The sequence below is a fragment of the Phascolarctos cinereus genome, unplaced genomic scaffold (assembly GCF_003287225.1).
Source record: "Phascolarctos cinereus isolate Bilbo 61053 unplaced genomic scaffold, phaCin_HiC Scaffold_4;HRSCAF=312, whole genome shotgun sequence".
In the NCBI taxonomy this organism is placed as follows: domain Eukaryota; kingdom Metazoa; phylum Chordata; class Mammalia; order Diprotodontia; family Phascolarctidae; genus Phascolarctos; species Phascolarctos cinereus.
In genome coordinates, this window is record NW_027555847.1 from 209398848 (window position 1) to 209422755 (window position 23908).

Here is a 23908-nt window from a genome sequence, read left to right on the forward strand (position 1 = left end):
TGTGTTAAGTTTGAGATGGCTAAGGGGTATCCAGTTGGAAGCGTACACTAAGCACTTGGTGATACGGGATTGAAGAGAAGATGGATAGGTAGATCTGAGAGCCATCAGCATAGGTGTGATAACTGAACCCATGGGAATTGGTGTGATGAGAGAGAGAGAGAGAGAGAGAGAGAGAGAGAGAGAGAGAGAGAGAGAGAGAGAGAGAGAGAGAGAGAGAGAGAGAGAGAGAAGAAGAGAAGAAGAAGAAGAAGAAGAAGAAGAAGAAGAAGAAGAAGAAGAAGAAGAAGAAGACAAAGGAGAGAGAAAAGAAAATAAGGGGGGCCCAAGACAGAGCCTTGCAGTATAACCATAGTTAGGATATATCACATGGATGATACAGCAAAGGAGACTGAAAGCAGTGTTATGAAAACCCAGATGGGAACAAGTATTCCAGAGAAGATAATAATCAAAAATGTTAAATGCTGCAGAAAGATTAATAAGAATGGAGAAATTTTAAAAGATCATTGGATTTGGAAGTTGTGTATATGGGGGATTGATTAGGGGACCCCTGATCAGTTGAGTTCTCCCCCCTCCCCAGTCTGTTTTATGAAATTATAGAATGTAAAAGGCAGAATTCCTTAAACCTCTGCTGGTCTAAGTGGAATGAACCTATGTATACAAATTGGGGTGGAGGGGTAGCCCAGAGATAGCACTGGACAGTGGGAGCTTATCTGGGATATTTTTGGACCACCTATGTATCTGTCAGGACTCAACACGGAAAAATGTTATTTTTGTTTTGTTTTCAGACTATGAATGGATAGTTTTCCAATGTGTTTCTTCACATCAGACACATTTCTTTAACTTTTTCATGATTGAGTGTTGAAGCACTGGAATCTGTTCCTGTGTTGATTTGTTGGGAAAAGAAAACGTGCCCACAGAGGGAAAGAGGAGAACTCATATGAGTAGTATGAATGTTAAGGCCCCATAATACTAGTACCCACTAGTGGTCCTAAGCATGTGCTAGGGGCTCATCCATGTTATTTTTTTTTCCTTTTGAGCTGACCTAAATTGTTTGCTTATTGTGGATTTCAGTTTATCTGTACTCCTTATGAACTGCAAGTCCATGGAGTAGGATTCACCTGATGGTCTCGAAGCTTCAAGTAATCAATACAGTGTGCTTACTTCCTTTCTGGGGAGTCCAACACCTTTTTGGGGGCAGTTGCGAGGCTGTTTAATTTCTTTTGAAGCTAGCCTTTCCTTTTCCTTTCTTCCATTCTTCCTTCCTTCCTTCCCTTTCCTTTCTAAGGAATGTAACAAGACAGAGAAAATGAACATGCTAAATGAGTGGGAGTAGGGGAAATGATGCTACTGAGAGGACAAGTTGAAATTGAACTTGGGGATTTAGCTGTTTTCCAGAGCAAGGTTGGGATTGGCTTTTGGGAGTTGTCACTGACTGACTCCTGAGGAAATGGTGGTGAATGCAAATATGGTTGACTCACTAAACAGCAAGATTGTTTTTAAATGACATCAAAGCTCTACAGTCATAAGAATAAGGATAAATGAATTCAAAAATAATAAAGGACTTCTGAGAAAACAGAAGAGTTCTGATATCAAACTGACAATAAGAACACCTGCTACATAGAACATTCATACAGATCACATCACACTGAAGTTAGCTGTTAAGCTTTCCAAAGCGCTTCTTAGGAAAAACACTTTAATTAAATACTCTTATTATTGGATTAAGCAATCTTTTTATTATGTGGCAATGGGGAGTTGTACTGGATGAGGGGATTTAGGAATTGAGTTTCAGAATTGATTACCCCAAACAGTCACACTGAACCAGTGTAACAGGGGACCCATGTTACACCCATGACAAATACAAGACAAGCTTTGGGCATTTTTTTTTATTCATTCATTCTTTTGTTTGTGTGTTTAGGATCAGACTTTTGGTTACAACTTGAGCAATGAGAGACCAGAGCACTGTCACCAAGGTTGATGTCCTTCAGTGCAAAAAGGAGTGGTCTTATCTGAAACACTTAGTATCTAGGCATGTCCTCCACCTGTCTGGCCTCTGCAATTGTTTTAGGCCCAGTGCCTTGTCAGTATTTGCTCTCGGCCCCAGGATGTCACAGATTCAGGCCCAGGCAACTCCATGGCTTTTGTCCATAACACTCTGTCCAGTACAAACATAACTTCCATGAGACAGGTCTGACTTAGAGCTAACAGTTGTTTAAGAATTTTGAAAAGGTGGAAAGAAAAGAAAAAGTAAACATGCCAAGGAGAGTTTCAGGCAGAAAGATTTAGTACTGTTGAATCTCTCTGATAACATGTGTGCCAAAAGTACCAGTCTACCTCCACACAGGCCACTGTAAACATGCCCAGCTGACCTTTAAACTAGGATTTTCTTTGTAAAAACATTGGACAGCCTTGGCTGGGAAGATCTATGGAAATACTATGGCCCCTGTGGTTTATCACACATCCGTCTTCTTCTTACTCTTCGGACTGGTCAAACCAGTCTGCTTATCAATCCCTATACACAATATTTTGTCACCTGTGTCTATGCCTTGGTACAGGATTTCTTCCTCATCTATGCCTCTTATAATCTGAAGTTCATTTATATCAAAACTTAGCTAAAGTCATCTCCTTCCTAAGGCCCTTCCTGATTTCTCCAGGTGATAGTACCCTGTTCCAAACACATGCGAATTGAAGCTTAGCTTAAAAATCACAACTTATAAGTCATTCTCTTCATAGTAGAAGGCTCCAAGGCCCAAGACATATTGGTTTATAACCCCTATTGAACACGAATGTCCTTGGAAAAGTTTGGCTGGCTCCTCCTCAATCATTTATGACTCAAGTAGAATCTGTAAGTGGAAAGGAATTGGAGTCAGAGGACCTACATTCAGCCCTTCCCTCTGCTACTTTTCATCTGAGTGACTTTCACCTTTCTTGGCCTTATCTTCCACATCTGTAAAATGAGGAGGTTGGACTCTGAAGTCCCTTTCAGTTCTAAATCAATGACCCAGCCTTTAATCCTATGACCTGAGAAGCTGGTAGCCTCCCTCTACACCTCTTCCCACCATATGCATCTTTTCCTCTTTTGTTATCGTAATGTTATTGGCTGACTGAAATCTCATTTTAATGTTAGCCTGAACAAAACATAATAACGACTGGTTTGTAGACAGGAGGGATCAAACATGAACTACCAGGGCAAAGAGAAATTATTTTAGACTAACCATTATTTTGGAGTACCTAAACTACTTTGCCACTAGGTGGAGCAGTGGATAGAGTGCCGGGCCTGAAGTCAGGAAGACTCATCTTGCTGAGTTCAGATCTGATCTCAGACACTTAACTAGCTGTGTGACCCTGGGCAAGTCACTTAATCCTCTTTGCCTCAGTTTTTTTATCTGTAAAATGAGCTGGAGATGGAAATGGCAAACCACTCCAGTATCTCTGCCAAGAAAACCCCAAATGCTGCCACAAAGGGTCTGATATGACTGAAAATGTCTGAACAACAACAAAAACTACTTTGCTTGTCATTTTGTGGAAGGTTAAATTGGAATTCTATTGCTTTGGACCAAGTGAATTGCAAGGTTATAGAGAAGAACATAGGTATAATGTGATACTTAAAAGTATCACATTATGAAACCAACCATAATCAACCACACACAAAACATAAACAAGTCAGACCAAGTTTCTGAATTAAAAAACAGACACTATTCCAGGTTTAGAATTCAAAATGGGGTTGTAAAATTTGAGCTTTAGAACCAGAAGTCATCTTGTCTGAACCCCTTTATTTTAAAGGTGAGGAAGCTGAGGCCCAGAGAGTGGAAATAAATTGACCAATCATAAACCCAGCTTGTTTGCATTTGCTAAAGTGGGCAAAATAATTCCGGAGTGTGGTGGTAAGCTCAAACCACCAGAAACTCTTCACTGAATGAGTGGCTACTGAGTAGCAAGCTGTACCTTTGATACAGATGCCATAGCTATCATTCACTCGCTGTTCTCTGCCCAGTGTGCTGCTACAGCCAGAAAGACAGTCCCAATGTCAAGAAAAAGATTTGTCTGAGACCATGGTGTGCCTTCGTTGGAACACCATTTCTAGTCCAAAGTGTAACACAGCTGGATAGGGTCCATAGAATGACGTTGAAGATGACCAATGGGCCTCTGAATGGCTGCCATCTGAGGACAGACCGGAAACAGAAAGAGATAAGATCTCATTTATAAACTCATGAAGTGTATTAAGAAAGTGACCAGGTCTCAGATTAGCCAAAGCAGAACAGGAAAGGAGTGGATTGGGTGTGGAGCTGAATGCAAAGCAGTAAAAGAAGAAAGAAGAGAAGGGGTAAGAAAGTGTTTGCTCTGTTTGGCTTTTTAAATAGCTTTAGGATTTTCTGGCTCAGAACTCTGTGGGAGTGGCCCCCTGGGGACAGCGGTGGTATCAGGGCTGTTCAGGCATAAATGGCTCGTTGGAACACTGATAACACTGAGCTGAGACCCTAGAATGCTGTCAGTGTGTTATCTCAGACCAGCCTCTTTAATCATAGGAATAGGGAAAGAAGGGATGAATGGCTATTGTTGTTCTTTGTCCTTTGTCCTCACAGAGGACCAATGACATCATGAGGGCAATGTCTTGACATGCTTGTGAATTGGATTTAAGTGGGGCAGTGACTATGATACAGCATGATACAGCAGAAAAAGCACTGACCCTAGCGTCCAAAGTTCTGCATTCAAACCCCACTTCTGACGCTTACTGTCTGTGCAACTGTGGGCAGCTCACCAAATATCCCTAGGCTTCGATTTCTTTGTCTTCAAAACGGGAGAGGAGTGGTAGACTAGATGGCCTCAGAGGACCCTTCCAGATCTAGGTCTATGATCTCCAAATAACATTATTAGCTTTGTGGTCTGAGGTTCAATTCTGAATCATCAAAATAATGTTTCAGAAGGGTTCACTCTTCTCTAGCTTTCCTGCAATAGAGAGATGAAGTTTCTTGGGTAGGGCTTAATAAATCCCCTTATGGAGAAATCTCTGAGGCAGTAATAGGTAGGGCAGTGGACTAGCAATCTGGAAGTTCTTGTTGTTGCTGTTGTTGTTCAGTCGTGTATGACTCTCTGTAACCTCATTTGGCATTTTCTTGGCAAAGGAACTGGAGTGGTTTTACCATTTCCTTCTCTGGCTCATTTTACAGATGAGGAAACTGAGGCAAACAGGGTTAAGTGACTTGCCCAGGGTCACACAGCTAGTAAGGCCAAGATTTGAACTCAGGAAAATGAATCTTTCTGACTCAAGGCGCTTTATCTACTGCACCACCTAAACTGCATTTAAATACTAACTCAGATACTTGCTAGTTATGAGACCTTGGACTTATCTTTTCTATGTCCCCATTTCCTTATCTGTTAAATGACTTCAAAAGTCTCCTCTAGCTCTAAATCTATAGTCCCATGGATGCTTTGGGAAAGGAATATCCTGTTTTGAAGAGTATTTAAGGTAAATGATTGTATTACAAAAAGACAGGAGTTCTAGAATTCATTTTCCTTCTTATAGCATAGAGAAAAGAACAAGTTCATTCCAAATGCTGGGATTTGGGACAGCTTACTTTTTCCTAGCCCCTATCTCATCTCCATGAAACACAGTTGGATGGAACAAAATGTTTCATTGCTATAAAGAGAAAATTCAGGAGACCAGTCTCAAGCTGGCTAATATAAAACACTAAGAAACAGAAATCAATCTCCCCTACCCCCAGCTCCTGTAAGCAACTGCTGTAAATCATTATCTAGGCGTTTTTTAAACAAATCTTCACTGATTGCATGAGTATGGGGGCTCTGGAGTGAAGAAACTCCAATACAAATACAAATCAGCAACTATCTTGCAACATATAGTCTTAGAGAGTTACCTGGGAACCCTGAGTGATATGTTGATATGCCTACAGTCACACAGTCAGCACGTGTCAGAGGCAGGATTTGAATCTGGGTCTTCCTGACTTCAAAAATAGTTAATTGCTAACCTACCCTGACTCTCTGTGTAGGTGATACAGTTAGGTAAACATTGCTAGAAATCATTAGATTAAAATACTATGTAAGGGGGGAAAGGTCTATGTGAATGTTTTACCCTGAACCTAATTCCACTCAATTGATCTCTTGTCTTCTCATCTTTCTCCATGTTCAGCTTTCTGCTTTACTGAGGGGGGCAGAGGCTGCCAGCAATAGATTTGGCAGGCACCAGAAGATCTCGTCTGAGACCGAAACCGGGTCAGCTTGCAAACTAGGAAAGAAGCTGAACCATCACATCAGGTACTTCTAGGGCAACCATGAACTTGGTCACCAAATTCCTCAACCCTACAAAAAGGGATATCTCTTTGAAATTTAAAAGCAGTCACTTTAGGCCAAATAAAATGAAGTGCCATAAAACTTGGTTTAAACAGAATACTTGGCCCAGGAAGATACTAGCTGATGCTGTTTTAATTGAAAATTTTAGTCAAATGAGGCTCAAGTAGAAAATTCTTTATGTTTCAACCCTTGTTGATAAAATCTATCTAAGGGGCAGCTAGGTGGTGCAGTAGATAAAGCACTGGCCCTAGGGTCAGCAGGACCTGAGTTCAAATCCGGTCTCAGACAATACTTACTAGCTGTGTGACTCTGGGCAAGTCACTTAACCCCACTGCCTAGCCAAAAAAAATAAATAAATAAAGATAAAATCATCTAAAAGACCTCTAAAATATATGATTTCTTGCAGAGCCCCAAAATTAATTTTTCCTTACTTATGAGGCCTCAGACAAATCAAGCTAAATGTAGATTTTTGTTTATTGAATTTGGTTACAAAGAACATTAGACTTAATATCTCTTTTGAGTCTTAAAACAACTGTGAGGTAGGAAGTACAAATGTTATTGTCTCAATTTTACAGGCAAAGAAATTGAGGGCCAAAGAGGATGAGTAACTTATTGAAGGTCTCATAGATAATACATGGTAGAGAAGGGCCACCAAACAATGGTCATCTGACTCCAAGCCTACTATAGACAGACCCATACTCTCTATTATATAAAAGCTGTTGAAGAATAAATCAGGTGTACTTTTTTCTTTTTCTATTTTTATTTATATCTTTTTCCTTCACATCACCTTTTATTCTGAATACATCATTTCCTGGTCCCCTACCCAAATATCTAGCTCTTTTAATATAGAATACCTATGGTGGGGGATGGGGAGGCAGTTCAGTAAAATTAACCTGTATTTGACAATACAGGGAATCCTCCATACCCAGAGTTCTCTACTCCTGTAAAGAAGGGAACACGGTGCTTTAGTGGTCATATTTCTTCCCTAGGGTCAAGCGGTCAGTTGCATTTTTGGTTATAGCTCTTTCTATACATTGTTACAGACATTGTATATATCGTTTACCTTATTCTCTCAAGATTTTAGACCTTCTATTCCTCTGAATGAATTTTGTCACTATTTTATTTGGTTCTATGGAAACTTTCTTTGGTAATTTGATTGGTATAGCAATAATCTATGAATGAATTTAGGTAGTATCATTTTTATTATATGGATGGGGCCCCATCATGAGCAATGAATATCATTCCAATTTTAAGTAATTCTTTATGTATTTTAATAATATTTTATAATTGTATTTATTTATTTTGAGTGTGCCTTGGTAGATTGACTCACTAGATATTTTAAGCCTTTCGTAGTTATTTTGAATAGGACTTCTTTTCTACTGTTTCCTCATGAATTCTGTTATTGCTATTGATAATCATTTGAGATCAATTGAGCCCCAATAAGGGCCAAAAACCTGAATTAATCTTTTTCTCTCTGAGTGAACTAAAAACACCCCTTCCTGTGTCAGCAAATTTCAGGACCAAAGGGAGCTCACTAACATTCTTCCTGTTCGTCATCACTGAGCCCAGGATGTCTGGGACCAAACACTCTCTTGATTAATGAGACTTTTCCTTGTTTTGTATCCTACAGACATATGTTATGTAGAGGAAACACATATCCCGGATCTATAATTTTGATTGATACTTTGACATTCTTCTATTGTATTTACAATCTATGCAATTAGGTAACTTCCTTTTTTTACGTTGTATGTTAGGAAACATATGGAGGCTATACCTTTTTTTTTTGTAATACAGACATCCTGAGTCTGATCATTCTAAACTGTATAAAACCCCTCTCATTTTGCTTAAGCTTGGAGTCAGAATCACCTTCTGGCTTCCATGTTAACGTGATTTGCTAGCTAAAAGGGAATAAACTATATAATCATGTATCACCTAACTTGTTTGCCTTCTTTAACCAAACTTTCAGGTTAACACTATATATAAATATTATTGACTTTCTGGGATTTTTTTTGCATCCTACCACTTTACTGAAGCTATTAATTGTTTCATTTAGTTTTCTTGATTATTCTTTGGGATTTCTAAGTAAACCATCTATATATAAATAGATAGATATTTCAAATCAATTCAGTGGATAAAATTATCAAGTGTATCTTCTGTACAGCACTGTGCTAGACATGGTGAAATTTTTAAAAATTGATATGACACAGCTCCTGCCTTGAAAAAGCTTACATAGAGTTAAAAGAGGTAGATATGCCAAATATAAAAATAGCTATAATAAATGATAAACACAGAAGAGATGTGCAAAGTGCTAGATGCAGCACTAGCAGGGTAAGGTCATTGCTTACTCAGAGAAGGTTTCTTGAATGAATAATCTAATTTCCTTTTTTGGGGGTGGGATTACTGAATAGGTGGATGATTAGAATGCTAGAGATATCATTTATTTAGACATTAGCAAAGATTTTGATGAGGTATCCCATATCCATTCTTTCGGAGACAAGATAAAGGCGTTGGGACTAAAGGATAGCACAATAAAATTCAGAATTGCTTAGATGCTGGACTGAAAGAGTATTTGTTAATGGAACAGTGCCAACTCAACATGAAGCCTCTAGTGGAATTCCTTAGAATTCTATGCTTGTTCCTATCTGTTTAATGTTTTTATCAAATGACTCAGACAAAGGCAGATGACATGATCATCAATGTTTCATATGATGCAAAGTTGAAAGGGATCACTAACCCACAGGACCAGAGTCAGTACACAAAACTCTATTAAAAGGCTAGATTAAGAGTTAATTTGAATCTAATAAGATGTAGTTCAACAAGGATAAATGTAAAGTCTTATATTTGGATATTTTAAAATGCCCCTAGTTCACAAGTGAAAGATGAGGAGGCATATTTAGACAGCAATTATTTTGGGGAAAAAAAGATCAAGGTTTTTAATGGATATAAGCCCAATTTGAATAACAATGTAATATGAAAGCTAAAAAAAACTGATACAATATTGGGCTGGATTAAGAGAGGCATAGCTTCCAGGCACAGGAAAATAATACTCCCACTATTCTCTGTTCTTTTAAGACCTCACCTGTAACATTGTTTGGTTCTGAGCTGGGTGGTTTAAGGAGGATATTCATAAACTGGGAATTGTAAGGGGGGGGACAACCAAAAATAATGAAGGACATGGGGCAAATGAGAATAGATGGTATAAAGATGAGAATAGATGATATAAAGATAGAACTAGATATGTGTACCTTGGAGAAGATAATACTAGAATAGGGGGACATAAGGGCCAGCTTCATATATTTGAAAAGCTGTTGTGAGAGCGAATCCTCCTCCCAGTTCTAAGGCAGAAAAGAGTGCTTGTGGTCACTCATAGACCAGAGCACAGGCCAGGAAAGGAGTAAATACCTCACCATTGGTCATATCACCTTGGAAGAACTGAAAATTTACAGATCCCTAGAAATATCTCTGAAAACAGCTGCACAAAACCCCTGAAGCTTGGGACAGTACATTCTCCACACTGGAAGCAGACCCCTACCTTAAAAAAGAGTTTATAACTCAAGTAATTGTCTGGGATCATGAGCAAATAGTGCAAAAAAGTCAGACCCATAGAACCTTACTTTGGTGACAAAGAATATCAAAACATACAACCAGAAGAAGACAACAAAGTCAATGCTCCTACATCCAAAGCTTCTAAGAAAAATAGGAATCAGTCCCAGGTCAGGGAAGAGCTCAAAAAGGATTTAGAGAAGCTAAGTAAGAGAAGAAGAGGAAAAACTGGGAAGAGAAATGAGAGTGATGCAAGAAAATCATGAAAAACAAGTCAACAGCTTGCTAAAGGAGACCCAAAAAAATACTGTAGAAAATAACACCTTAAAAAATAGCCTAACCCAAATGGCAAAAGAGGTCCAAAAAGCCAATGAGGAGAAAAATGCCCTAAAAAGCAAAATTGGCCAAATGGAAAAGGAAGTCCAAAAGATTACTGAAGAAAATACTTCCTTAAAAATTAGAATAGAGCAATTGGAAGATAGTGACTTTATGAGAAATCAGACAGTAGAACAAATCCAAAAGAATGAAAAATTAGAAAACAATGTAAAATACCGCATTGGAAAAACAGCTGACCTGGAAAATAGATCCAGGAGAGAGAATTTTAAAATTATTGGACTATCTGAAAGCCGTGATCAAAAAAAGAGCCTAGACATCATCTTTCAAGAAATTATCAAGGAAAACTGCCCTGATATAGTAGAACCAGAGGGCAAAATAGAAATTGAAAGAATCCACAGATCTCCTCCTGAAAGAGATCCCCAAAGGAAAACTCCTAGGAATATTGTAGCCAAATTCCAGAGTTCCCAGGTCAAGGAGAAAATATTACAAGCTGCCAGAAGGAAACATTCAAGTACTGTGGAAACACAATCAGGATAACACAAGATTTAGCAGCTTCTACATTAAAGGACCGCAGGGCATGGAATATAATATTCCAGAGGGCAAAGGAGATAGGATTACAACCAAGAATCACCTACCCAGCAAAACTGAGTAAAATCCTTCAGGGGAAAAAATGGTCATTCAGTGAAACAGAGGACTTTCAAGCATTCTTGATGAAAAGACCAGAGCTGAATAGAAAATTTGACTTTCAAATACAGGACTCAGGTGGAACATGAAGAGGTAAACAGAAAAGAGAAATCATAAGAGACTTATTAAGATTGAACTGTTTACATTCCTGCATGGAAAGATGATATTTATAACTCATGAGACCTTTGTCAGTATTAGGGTAGTTGGAGGAAAAAAATTATATGTATGTATATGTAGATAGATAGATAGAGGCACAGGGTGAGTTGAAGATTAAGGGGTCATATCTGGAGAATAAAATTAAGGGATGAGAGAGGATTATACTCGGAGAAGAAGAAAGGGAGAGGTAGAATGGGGTAAATTATCTCACAAAAAAAACCAGAAAAGTCTCTTACAGTGGAAGGGGAAACGGGCCAAGGTGAGGGAATCTTATTCTCATAGGATTTGGCTTAAGGAGGGAATAACATACACATTCAATTGGGTGTGGAAATCTGTCTTACCCAACAGGAAAATAGGGGGAGAAACAAGAGACAGGGGGATGATAGAGAGAGGGCAGATTGGGAAAGGGGTAATCAGAAGGATATACTTCTGAGGAGGGACAGGGTCAAAAGAAAGAATAGAATAAATGGGAGGGCAGGATAGGATTAAGGGAAATAGAGTTAGTTTTTCACAACATGTCTACTATGGAAGTGTCTTGCGTATAACCTATATTGAGTTGTTTGCCTTTTCAATGAGGGTGGGTGGGGAGGGAGGAAGAAAGAAAATTTGAAACCTAAAGTTTTAAAAACATATGTTTTAAAAACAAATGTTTTCACATGCTACTGGGAAATAAGAAATACAGGAAATGGGGTACAGAAGTCTGTCCTGCCCTACAGGAAAACAGAAGGGGAAGGGGATAAGAGAAGAGGGGAGAGATAGAAGAGAGGACAGACCAGGGGAAGGGATATTCAGAGTGCATGCCATCTTGGGGGGGAGGGGGAGATGGGGTGAAAATTTGGAACTCAAAAACTTGTGGAAGTGAATGTTGAAAACTAAAAATAAACAAATTTATACTTAAAAAAAAAAAGAAAAGAACTGACTTGGAAAATAGATCCAGGAGAGATAATTTAAAAATTATGAACTACCTGAAAGCCAAGATCAAAAAAAAAAAGAGCCTCAACATCATCTTTCAAGAAATTATCAAACTGCTCTGATATTCTCAAACCAGAGGGTAAAATGAAAATTGAAAGAATCCACTCATCACCTCCTGAAAGAGATCCCAAAAGGAAAACTCCTAGGAATATTATAGCCAAATTCCAGAATTCCCAGATCAAGGAGAAAATATTACAAGCTGCCAGAAAGAAACAATTCAAGTATTGTGGGAAAATGATCAGGAATAACACAAGATTTAGCAGTTTCTACATGAAAAGTTCTGAGGGCTTGGAATATGATATTTCAGAGGTCAAAGGCACTAGGATTAAAACCAAGAATCACCTGCCCAGCAAAACTGAGTATAATCCCTCAAGGGGAAAAAATGGACATTCTGTGAAATAGAGAACTTTGAAGCATTCAAAGTTCAAAGCTGAATAGAAAATTTGACTTTCAAATACAAGACTCAAGAAAAACATGAAAAGGAAAATAAGAAAGAGAAATCATAAGGGACTTATTAAATTTGAATTGTTGACATTCCTATATGGAAAGATGATATTTATAACTCATGAGACCTTTCTCAGTATTAGAGTAGTTGGAGGGAATATGTATAGACAGAGGACACAGGGTGAGTTGAATACGAAGGTATGATATCTAGAAAATAAAATTAAAGGGGGAGAGAGGATTATACTAGAAGAAGGAGAAAGGGAGAGGTAGAATGGGATAAATTATCTCACATAAAAGAGGCAAGAAAAAAGCTTTTACCATGGAGAGGAAGAGGGAGAGGGAGGTGAGAGGAAATGAATGAATCTTACTCTCATTGGATTTGGCTTAAGGAGGGAATAACAAACACACTCAATTGGGTGTGGAAATCTATCTTACCCTTCAAGAAAATAGGGGTGAAGGGGACAAGAGAGGGGGGAGATGATAGAAGAGAGGGCAGATTGGGGGAGGGGGTAATCAAAAGCAAACACTTCTAAGGAGGGACAGGGTCAAAAGAGAATAGAATAAATGGTGGGGGGACAGGATAGGATTAAGGGAAATATAGTTAGTTTTCCACAGCATGACTACTGTGGAAGTGTTTTGCATGATTACACATGTATAACCTGTATCAAGTTTCTTGCCTTCTCAATGAGGTTGGGTGGGGAGGGACTAAGGGAGAAAATTTTGAATCCAAAGTTTTAAAAACAAATGTTAAAAATAATTGTTTTCACATGCAACTGGGAAACAAGATATACAGGAAATGGGGTATAGAAATCTATCCTGCTCTACAGGAAAAAAGAAGGGGAAGGGGAAAAGAGAAGGGGGAGAAGTGATAGAAGGGAGGGGTAGATCAGGGAAAGGGGTATTCAGAATGCATGCCATCTTGGGGTGGAGGAAGGAGAGAGATGGAGAAAAAATTTGGAACTCAAAATCTTGTGGAAGTGAATGTAGAAAACTAAAATTAATTGATTTAAAAAATAAAACAAAATGTAAGCTCTTGAGGGCAAAACAAAACAAAACCTTTTCCTTCCTTTTTACTCAAACTTTAAAGTTTATGACCCTCAAAATGCCATAGAAATGTGAGCTATAATTAAACTCTCCTTTTGTTCTATCCCAACTGCTGAGCCCATTTCTTTTGGGAAGGCCAGATTACTTACAGAATTCCACCATCAGAAACCGAGTCTCATTCAGCACTCTGGCCAGTGTTGTTGCTGTGAGCACCAATAAGTTCTTTTCCTCTTGGATCCCTAGCTCTTCAAGTCTCCGGACCCTGTCATTCTGGAAATTCCATCCTCCCCATGCTTGGGCCACTGAGAGGCAAGAGGAAAGAAGTAAAGTAACCCCAAGCAGCAACATCTTCCTCCTGCATGAGAAGGAAATAAAGACTGCTCTTTTATCAATGCCTAGTGATAATGCCCCTACCATCATACTAATAACCAGTACTGCCTGGTAAGGTAAGGAGCTTCAAAGTAATACTGTAAGTACTGATGATGTATTTAGTACATTGGGGATACAAAATAAATAATGAAACAGCTCCTACCTTCATGGAGTTTGCATTCTACCTAGAGTAGGGAGGGGAGGGGAGGACATATATGCCAATAAGCCAATACAAAATAAATACAAAATAGCATGGGGAAGTAGGGGGTGGGGAGAGAATACTAACAACTAGTAGAATCATCAAAGTCCTCTTGTAGGGAGTGATACTGTCAGTGGGAAATTTTTAGCTTTACTCCCTTGAGGAGTCTTCTTTGATTGCTGTCCTGATCAGTTTTTGACCCTACTCTAATTAGATCAGATTTTTCAACATCCAGTGAAGAAAAGGAAACATAAAAAGCCTATGGAGGCACATTATTAAAAGCTATCAGGCAATGGAACTTCAGTGCCCAGATTTAGTGAATAGAATAGGTAGCCAGGGGTTCAAGGCCCAGTTCTGCCAATAGCTAGCTATTTGATTTTGGGTAAATTACTATACCTTTCTTGGGTTTCAGTCTCCTCCTCTATAAAATGCAGAGGTTATATGAGACATTCTGAAGATTCTTTCTTATCTCTAAAATTCTATGCTTCCAAGTAACAGAAATGACAAACAGGCAGTAACAGAAATGACAAACGGGCAGTAACAGAAATGACAAACAGTCATGGAAAGTGCCCGGCGTATACACCAACTCTAGTACACAAAGCAAACTTTAAGGTGATTTACCCAGGGCTTCATACTATAACCTTATACCCACTACTTGTTAGAAAATGTACACTCTAGAAAAATAAAACCTTTGTGCTACGGTGGGGACAGCTATGTGGCAAAGTGGATGAAGGCCTAGAGTCTAGAACACTCATAGTCCCGAGTTCAAATCTGGTCTCAGATACTTAGTAGCTGTGTGCCCCTGGGCAAGTCACTTAACCCTGTTTTCCTCAGTTCCCTCATCTGTAAAATAAGCTGGAGAAGGAAATGGCAAATGACTTCAGTATCTTTGCCAAGAAAACTCCAAATGGGATCATGAAGAGTTAGACACAACTGAGAAACAACAACAGCTAAAGTGAGTTGGTGGCATTTAAGGATTAGAGCTGGTATCCCCAGGCTGCAACATTAGATTAGGATCTAGGATGGATCCAGAAGGGCTAATTTCCATCTTCTTGGTTACTCACACTTGCCCCATTATAGTTTGAAGCTAACAGATAGAAGCAGGTAAGTATATCCACCTGGTATGACAGGAAGAACTTTAACCAAGGATTAGGAGATCTAGGTTCCAGTTCTGGCTCTTCTAGTATGAAGAGCCTGGGAAAGTCACTAAAAATTTCCTTCAGTCTCAATTTGCCTATGTGTAAAATAGAGATAAGAATAAGAATAAAAACACTAACCATGGTGGATACAGAGTTGACCTCAAAGTCTAGATGACCTGGGTTTAAGTCCTGACTCTGAAATTTAATAGCCTTATGGCTCTCAACAATTTATTTAAACTCTCAGTGCCCCCAGGAAGCTTTGTAAAAGTACAAATTGTAGAGAAGGTGCACATCTGCATTAACAAAGAAAGGCTCCATTTATTGATGAGATCCAAAATAATGAGAGTGCTGATGAATATGATAGGAATATTGCTAACTCTCAACACTACCACAAGATTTCTGAGAAGATTAAGTACAAGTGTATGGTTATATACTGTGAAAACTATAAAGCACCATACAAATTCAAGGCAGTGTAATATGTCAGTCACATGAGTAGAAGTAAAATGGTTTTTTAAGTACAAATCAAGACTAATATAAACATTTGGAGGAAAAAAAAGTGCATCTCGCCTCACTTCATGGGCTTTGTTTCTGCAGAGGGCTCAATTTCCCAAATCTAGTGGTGGGGATGAGCTGGTTATGAGTATGAACATAATAAGCTCAAAGTTTCAAAATAAGCTCAAAGTTTCTACTCTCTTCTTTGCTTGAGCTTGGAGGCTTGTGCACAAATTCATTGCATCAACCTATTCTCGTGGGCAGAATACTGCTTATTTTATGTTTGATTCATGGATCAAACTTTACTGTTCTCATGGCTTTATTTTTTTACTCAACCTGGTATCTCACCCTGCTTGCTTCTTGTCTCTCTTAGGTTCAGCTTGTGGTTTCTCTCTATCCTATTATCTCCTCTTTTTTTCTCTCTTTTTTCACTCTCCTCCTCTCTCTATTTTCTTATTTTCCTTATCTCTTCTTTATTTTATTTTTTCTTCTTTTCTCTCTCCCTCTTCTCTCTTCTTTCTCTTCTTTCCTCTCCCTTTCTTCTTTCTTTTCTCCCCCTTTTTCTCTCTTATTTTCTCCTTTTTCCTAGTCTCTGCATCTCCTCTCTACTTTCATTTCTCTTTCCACTCTTTTCTTTCTCTTCTTTTCTCCTCCTCTTCTCTCTTCCCTTCTTCTCCTCCCTACTTGTCCCTCTCCATTTTCTTTCTTCTCTCTCCCTCTTCTAGTCTCCTTTTCTATTTTCTCTTCTCTTTCTCTTTTCACTTTTTCCACTCCTTCTCTCTCTGCCCCTCCCCCACTATCAACTGCCAAAGAATGTTCTCTTTTTTTATTCTCCTGAGCAAGACCGATTACTTAACCCTTTTTTGCCTAACTTTGGTTTCTTCAGCAAATCAAACTAAGTGAAGTTGGCACTTAACTCGAGGCTAGTTTATTATTATGCTTTATGTACCCAATATGAGAAATGCACCTTGTAATCCCTACTCCCACCCTTACCTGAAGTGATGGAACCTTTGAAGCATTCACAAATATCTTTCACCTACCCATTCAGAAGTGGGAATTATAAAAGTCTCACCATGATGCCTCATTATAACTGGGAGGAAACCTTGGATTCTTGAAGGCAGACTACTAGCCAGATCCCTTCATATTGGAATAGCTTCAAAGTATGATGCTGCAGAGACACTGGGCCTGAAATTCATGGAGCAGCATAGCTAAATACAGAGAGGCCCACAACCAGATTGTCCACTAGATGATGGCCACAGCAATCCATGAAACAAACAAGTAAGAATATAAAATGACCCTTTGTCCAATTTGATCCCATTCAGCTAGAAAAGTGGCAGAAAATAGAGTGCTGAAGAAACTCAAAGGTAAATTAATATCCATTGCTTGGGAATTGGATTAATAAATTGTAGGTAATGCTTCTCATGAAAATAGAAATAAAGGTCCTTTTTAATACTAACATTCTACTTGTAGTGATGTAAGGCCAAGAATTAAACACAATCAACACTGAAGAATTAAAAAATATTATCATATAGAGGGTGATTAGAGGGGCACATGCTGAGTGTGAGCAGGCTACAACATGTAATTGATGAAGAGCAAAAGATATCACCAAGGAAATGTGTGACAAGAAGAAGGATTGCTGGTCAAGTAACAAGGATGGGGGATGACAGATAGTCAGATATAAAGCTCCACTGGCAATCTTACAATGTCAGGAAAAGACACGAAAGGCTCCCAATGCATTAGATGGACACCCTGCACCAACTGACAAGTATTGACAAAAACCATGTGTGGATGAGTCAAAATATGATTCCCTAGAGGGAATTCCCAGATCAATGATATCACAGATCCATTTGAGACTTTGAGTCAGAAACAACAAATATGACAAATTAAGAAAAACTTGGAATGACATATAAAATAATGCAGAGCAAAGTAAGCAGAAACTACAGAAAATTTTCATAATGACCACAATTACATCATCAAAAGACTTAAGAACACCGAACAATGAAAAAACTATTTGTGACTTCAGAAGACAATGATGACAATACCTTCTACTTCATGGCGTAGAGGTGGTAGACTATATAATGTAGAAGGAAGTATACATTTTCAGAGACAGTCAACAGTTGTATTTTATTTAACCAAATGAAGGTGAGGAAAGTAGCTATTTTAGAATAAGTATATATAGGGAAAATCCATGTTAGAAGTGAAACTATTATGAGGATGGTGAGGCATCAATTCACAAATAATATGAAGAAGGGAATGATACAATATGCATTGAAAACCATGAAACTCGAGGCAGCTAGGTAGCACAGTGAATAGAGCGTTGGCCTTGGAGTCAGGAAGACCTGAGTTCAAATCTGGCCTCACACACATGATAGTCACTAGCTGTGTGACCCTGGGCAAGTCACTTAACCCTGATTGCCTCAAAAAAAAATATGAAACTCAATTAATACCGAAGAAGAGTGACCAAAAGAATATCAAAAATTACCAAACAATATGCCTATTTTCTCATCAATAGGAAATGTTTATGAGAATCATTTATATGTATATAATCTTCAGTTAAAATATTAGAAGAGAACAAACTTTTCCAAATGATATTCCACAGGAGATCACACCTTTACCATTACAAATTGACTAAAAGTTGTCAAAAGTACGGATTCCATTGTTTGTATTATTAGTTGATTTTTGTAAAGCAATTGATTTGTTGGAATAAAATGCTGTCTTAAAGGCTTTCTTCCATTAAAGTGTATCCCATTCCTTGAAAGGAATAACAAAAATTACCTTGTTCAATGACTTTTAGTTATAAGCATCTAGCAAGCCCTAAACCAGTGCAAAATCTATTTAAAAAGTGTGTTCTCATAGCATGAAGGAAATCCAGTACAAAGCCCAAGTTGAAAAGGGGTACCTGTGTGAATAGTGAGGTCCTCCAGATGCTGCTGTTTGTGAGTGACATTGTGCTTGTCACATGAGTCCAAGAACACTGTAGACCCTCCTGGAAGAGATCTGTAGCCACTCAAAAGGATTCGGCTAACCAGCTATACAGTGAAGACCAAGTAAATGAAGAATGTCTATAATCATTGTTATTCCATGTAATTGAATGGACAACCTAAAAATCTTATCCATCAGGGTATCTGGAACAGGCAGTACAAATAGACTATGAATTTGGCTCAGAAATAAACACTTAAAGAGAAAGAGCAGGCTAGATTGCTTTCAGGAAACCACAAAAATTCCTTTGATGATCTTGAACATTTTCCTTACATAAAGTTCCATCTCCTTAAATATCAATATTCTACTGGTTGTCTTCTCATATCTTTTTGTAGTCATTTCTCAGCATTCTGTTTCAATTTTTTTTTTTGCTGTTATTTCTTCTTGTAGTTATTGTATATATTTTCCTGGTTCTGCTTACTTGTCCTTGCATCATTTCAAGTAAGTCTTCCCATGTTTCACTGTCCTCACCATAGTCACCATTTCCTACAACACAGCGGTATTACATTACATTCAAGTCTGACAATTTCTTATGACAGATCCTGGATAACTACCTCATTTCCAGTTCTTTGCCACTACAAGAAAAGTGCTACTATAAATACTACTATATTAAAATACTTTGCAGTACATGAGGCCTTTCTTTTTGTCATTGACCTTCCTGGATTATATGTGGTGGAGCCAGCTCCTACTGACTATGAAACTAATTGCTAAATTTTCAGTGTGAGCATTTACACCTTAGAAATCAATAGAGGGGGTGGAGCCAAGATGGCGGAGTGAAAGCAGTGACTTGCTTGAGCTCTCCCCCAAACCCCTCCAAATACCTGTAAAAAATGGCTCTAAACAAATTCTAAAGCAGCAGAACCCACAAAAAGACAGAGTGAAACAAATTTCCAGCCCAAGAAAACCTGGATGGTTGATCAGAAAGGTATATCGTGCCGTGCTGTGAGAGGAGTGTAGTGCGTTGTGGGCATGCAGGCCTCAGTGACCCTGAAGCAGGTCTCAGAGGACTGAATCGCAGGCAGCTGTGGAAGTTTCCAGACTTCTCAACCCATGAACACCAAAGACAACTGAGAAGGTCAGTGGGAAAAGTCTGTTTCTGCGGTGCTGAGAGTGCAGTGTGGGGTCTCAGATCCAGTTCCCTGAGAGACAGAGCGTGGGCCCCAGGGGTGGCGGCTGCCTCCTGCACTTCCGGCCCATAAACTGAGGGGGAATTGAGTGGCTGATCAGAAGGGGATTGCAGGGATCTTTTGCTTGTGCTGAGGCAAGAATCTCTTGCTTTGCCCCTGCTTGGATCTGGGTCACAGTTTTGGGCGGCGGTAGGGGGAGGAGGAGCACTGGTGTGGTGCAGCTTGTAGTGGTTGTGGAGAGAAACCCTTCCTCACAGTTCCAGAACAGAAAGGAGTGCTTGTGGTCACTAATAGACCAGAGCACAGGCCAAGAAAGGAGTAAACATCTCACCCCTTATCATATCACCTTGGAAGAACTGAAAATCTACAAGTCCCTATAAGTATCTCTGAAAACAGCTATATAAACCCCCGAAGCTTGGGACAGTACATTCTCCACATTGGAAGCAGACTCGTACCTTAACAAAGAGTTTAAAACTCAAGTAATTGGCTGGGATCGTGAGCAAGCAGGGCAAAAAGAGTCAGACTATATTATCTTACTTTGATGACAAAGAAGATCAAAACATACAACCAGAAGAAGACAACAAAGTCAAAGCTCCTACATCCAAAGCCTCCAAGAAAAATATGAATCAGTCTCAGGCCTTGGAAGAGCTCAAAAGGCATTTTGAGAAGCAAGTAAGGGAAGTAGAGGAAACACTGGGAAGAGAAATGAGAGTGATGCAAGAAAATCATGAAAAACAAGTCAACAGCTTGCTAAAGGAGACCCAAAAAAATACTGAAGAAAATAACATCTTAAAAAATAGCCTAACCCAAATGGCAGAAGAGGTCCAAAAAGCCAATGAGGAGAAGAATGCCCTAAAAAGCCAAATGTAAAAGGAAGTCCAAAAGATTACTGAAGAAAATACTTCCTTAAAAATTAGAGTAGAGCAATTGGAAGCTAGTGACTTTATGAGAAATGAAGACAGTATAAAACAAATACAAAAGAATGAAAAGATAGAAGATAATGTGAAATATCTCATTGGAAAAACAACTGACCTGGAAAATAGATCCAGGAGAGAGAATTTTAAAATTATTGGACTATCTGAAAGCCATGATCAAAAAAAGAGCCTAGATATCATCTTTCAAGAAATTATCAAGGAAAACTGCCCTGATATTGTACAATCAGAGGGCAAAATAGAAATTGAAAGAATCCACAAATCTCCTCCTGGAAGAGATCCCCAAAGGAAAACTCCCAGGAATATTGTAGCCAAATTCCAGAGTTCCCGGGTCAAGGAGAAAATATTACAATCTGCCAGAAAGAAACAATTCAAGTATTGTGGAAACACAATCAGGATAATGCAAGATTTAGCAGCTTCTATGTTAAAGGACCGCAGGGCATGGAATATAATAACACCTACCCAGCAAAACTGAGTATAATCCTTCAGGGGAAAAAATGGTCATTCAGTGAAATAGAGGGCTTTGAAGCATTCTTGATGAAAAGACCAGAGCTGAATAGAAAATTTGACTTTCAAATACAAGACTCAAGTGGAACATGAAGTGGTAAACAGGAAAGAGAAATCATAAGAGACTTATTAAGGTTGAACTGTTTACATTCCTGCATGGAAAGATGATATTTATAACTCATGAGACTTTTTTCAGTATTAGGGTAGTTGGAGGGAAAAAATTATATGTATGTATAAGATAGATAGATAGATAGATAGATAGATAGATAGATAGATAGATAGATGGCAGAAGGTGAGTTGAAGTTTAAGGGGTCATATCTGGAGAATAAAATTAAGGGATGAGAGAGGATTATACTAGGAAAAGAAGAAAGGGAAAGGTAGAATGGGGTAAATTACCTCACAAAAAAAAACAGAAAAGAAAAGGCTCTTAAAGTGGAGGGGAAACGGGAAGGTGAGAGGGAATGAGTGAATCTTATTCTCATCAGATTTGGCTTAAGAAGGGAATAGCATACACATTCAATTGGGTATTGAAATCTGTCTTACTCTACAGGAAAACAGGGGATAAGAGAGCCAGGGGGATGATAGAGAGGAGGAAAGATTGGGAAAGGGGGTAATCAGAAGCACATACTTCTGAGGAGGGACAGGGTCAAAAGAAAAATGGGGGGTGGCAGGATAGGATTAAGGGAAATAGAATTAGTTTTTCACAACATGTCTACTATGGAAGTGTTTTGCATAACTGCATATGTATAACCTATATTGAGTTGCTTGCCTTTTCAGTGAGGGTAGGTGGGGAGGGAGGAAGGGAGAAAATTTGGAACCCAAAGTTTTAAAAACACATGTTTAAAAACAATGTTTTCACATGCAACTGGGAAATAAAAAATACAGGAAATGGGGTACAGAGGTCTATCTTGCCCTATAGGAAAATAGAAGGGGAAGGGGAGATAGGAGAAGGGGGGAGAGATAGAAAAGAGGGCAGACTAGGGGAAGGGGTATTCAGAATGCATGCCATCTTGGGGTGGGGGAGGGACGAAATGGGGAGAAAATTTGGAACTCAAAATCATGTGGAAATAAATGTTGAAAACTAAAAATAAATAAATTTATATTAAAAAAAAGAAATCAATAAATGCTACAAATCAGGACTTGATTTGTTCTTTTGGTAATTGTCTAGACTTTAAAAAGTGATGGAGAAAAATGTAAATTAAACCTAAAAGTGTGTATTCCACAAATTTTTCTTTTAAGAAGATCTTGTTATTAAACAAAAATTTTCCCCAGTTTCCTGTTTTCCTTCTAATTTTGGCTGCATTAGTTTTGTTAGTGCAAAATAATTTTTTTTAATTTCATGTATTCAAAATTATCTGTTTTACTTTTCGTAATCCTCTTTATCTTCTATTTGGCCATAAACTCTTACCTAATCCACAGATCTGACAAGTATATTTTTTCATGCCCCCTAATTTACTGATATCACCCTTTATATCTAAATCCTTTATCCATTTTGACCTTATCTTGCTATATAAAATAAGATGCTGGCCCATGCTTACTTTCCAGTTTTCCCAGCAATTTTTGTCAAAGGCTGAGTTCTTACCCCCAAAACTTGGATCTTTGGGTTTATTAAACACTAAATTACTATGGTCCTTTCCTACTGTTTTTTTGTGTACCTAATCTATACCCTGATCCAGCACTCTATATCTTAGCCAGATATTTTTCATGATTACCATTTTGTAAAAATAGTTTCAAATCTGGAACTGCTAGGCTGTTGTCCATATTTTTCCCATTGATTCTCTTCTTATTCTTGACCTTTTGTTTTTCTAGATGAATATTGTTATTCTTTTTTCTGGTTCTGTAAAATGATTCTTTGGTACTTTGGTACGGCACTGAATAAGTAGATTAACTTAGGTAGAATTGTAATTTATATTATATTACTTGACTTATCCATGAGCAATTAATATTTTTCAATTGTTTAAATCTGCCTTTATTTGTGTGAAAAGTGCTGCATAATTTAATTGTCTTCATATAATCCTTGGTTTATCTTGGCAGATTGACTCTCAGTTTTTTTGTATTGTATGCAGTTATTTTATATGGGATTTATTTTTCAATCTCTTGCTGCTAGGTTTTGTTGGTAGTGTATAGAAATGCTGATGACTTATATGGGTTTATTTTATATCCTACAACTTTGCTGGAGTTGTTAATTGTTTCAACTAGTTTTTTAGTTGATTCTCTAGGATTTTGTAAGTACACCATCATCATCTGCAAAGAGTGATGATTTTGTTTCTTCATTGCCTATTTTTACTTCAACTTCTTTTTGATATCTAATTGCTATAGCTAGCATTTCTAATACAATATTGAATAATGAGAGTAATAATAGACATCCTTGCTTCACCACTGATCTTATTGGGAAGCTTCAAGTTTATTCCCATTAAAGATAATGTTTGCTCTTAGTTTTAGATAAATATTACTTATCACTTTAAGAAAGGCTCCATTGAGTCCTATGATTTCTAGTGTTTTTAATAGGAATGGGTATTGTATTTTGTCAAAGGCCTTTTCTGCATCTATTGATAGAGTCATATGATTTTTGTTGTTTTTGTTATTGATGTGGTCAATTACACTGATAGTTTTCCTAATATTGAACCAGCTCTGCATTCCTGGTATTAATCCACCTGGTCATACTATATGATCTTTGTGATA

The 23908-nt window shown here is 38.1% G+C and overlaps 2 protein-coding genes across 7 annotated transcripts in view; one reads left to right on the forward strand and one right to left on the reverse strand.

The window, feature by feature from the left end:
• PDILT (protein disulfide isomerase like, testis expressed) overlaps nucleotides 1-16660 on the reverse strand; it is a 59085-nt gene extending 42425 nt beyond the window's left edge. For 2 of the 4 annotated variants that reach the window (XM_078152875.1, XM_020965363.2), the window contains exon 1: nucleotides 13632-13902. In XM_078152875.1, coding sequence (XP_078009001.1) covers nucleotides 13632-13902 — 271 coding nt within the window. Of the gene's footprint in view, nucleotides 1-13631; nucleotides 13903-14446; nucleotides 14551-16029 lie in introns of those variants that run through there. The other 2 variants (XM_078152873.1, XM_078152874.1) reach the window with 2 other exon arrangements.
• Nucleotides 4215-23908, forward strand: part of ACSM5 (acyl-CoA synthetase medium chain family member 5) — a 58033-nt gene continuing 38339 nt past the window's right edge. For 2 of the 3 annotated variants that reach the window (XM_020965343.2, XM_020965346.2), the window contains exon 1: nucleotides 13842-13928. The gene's annotated coding sequence lies outside the window, so the exon portion shown is untranslated. Of the gene's footprint in view, nucleotides 4322-6142; nucleotides 6268-13841; nucleotides 13929-23908 lie in introns of those variants that run through there. The other variant, XM_020965344.2, reaches the window with a different exon arrangement.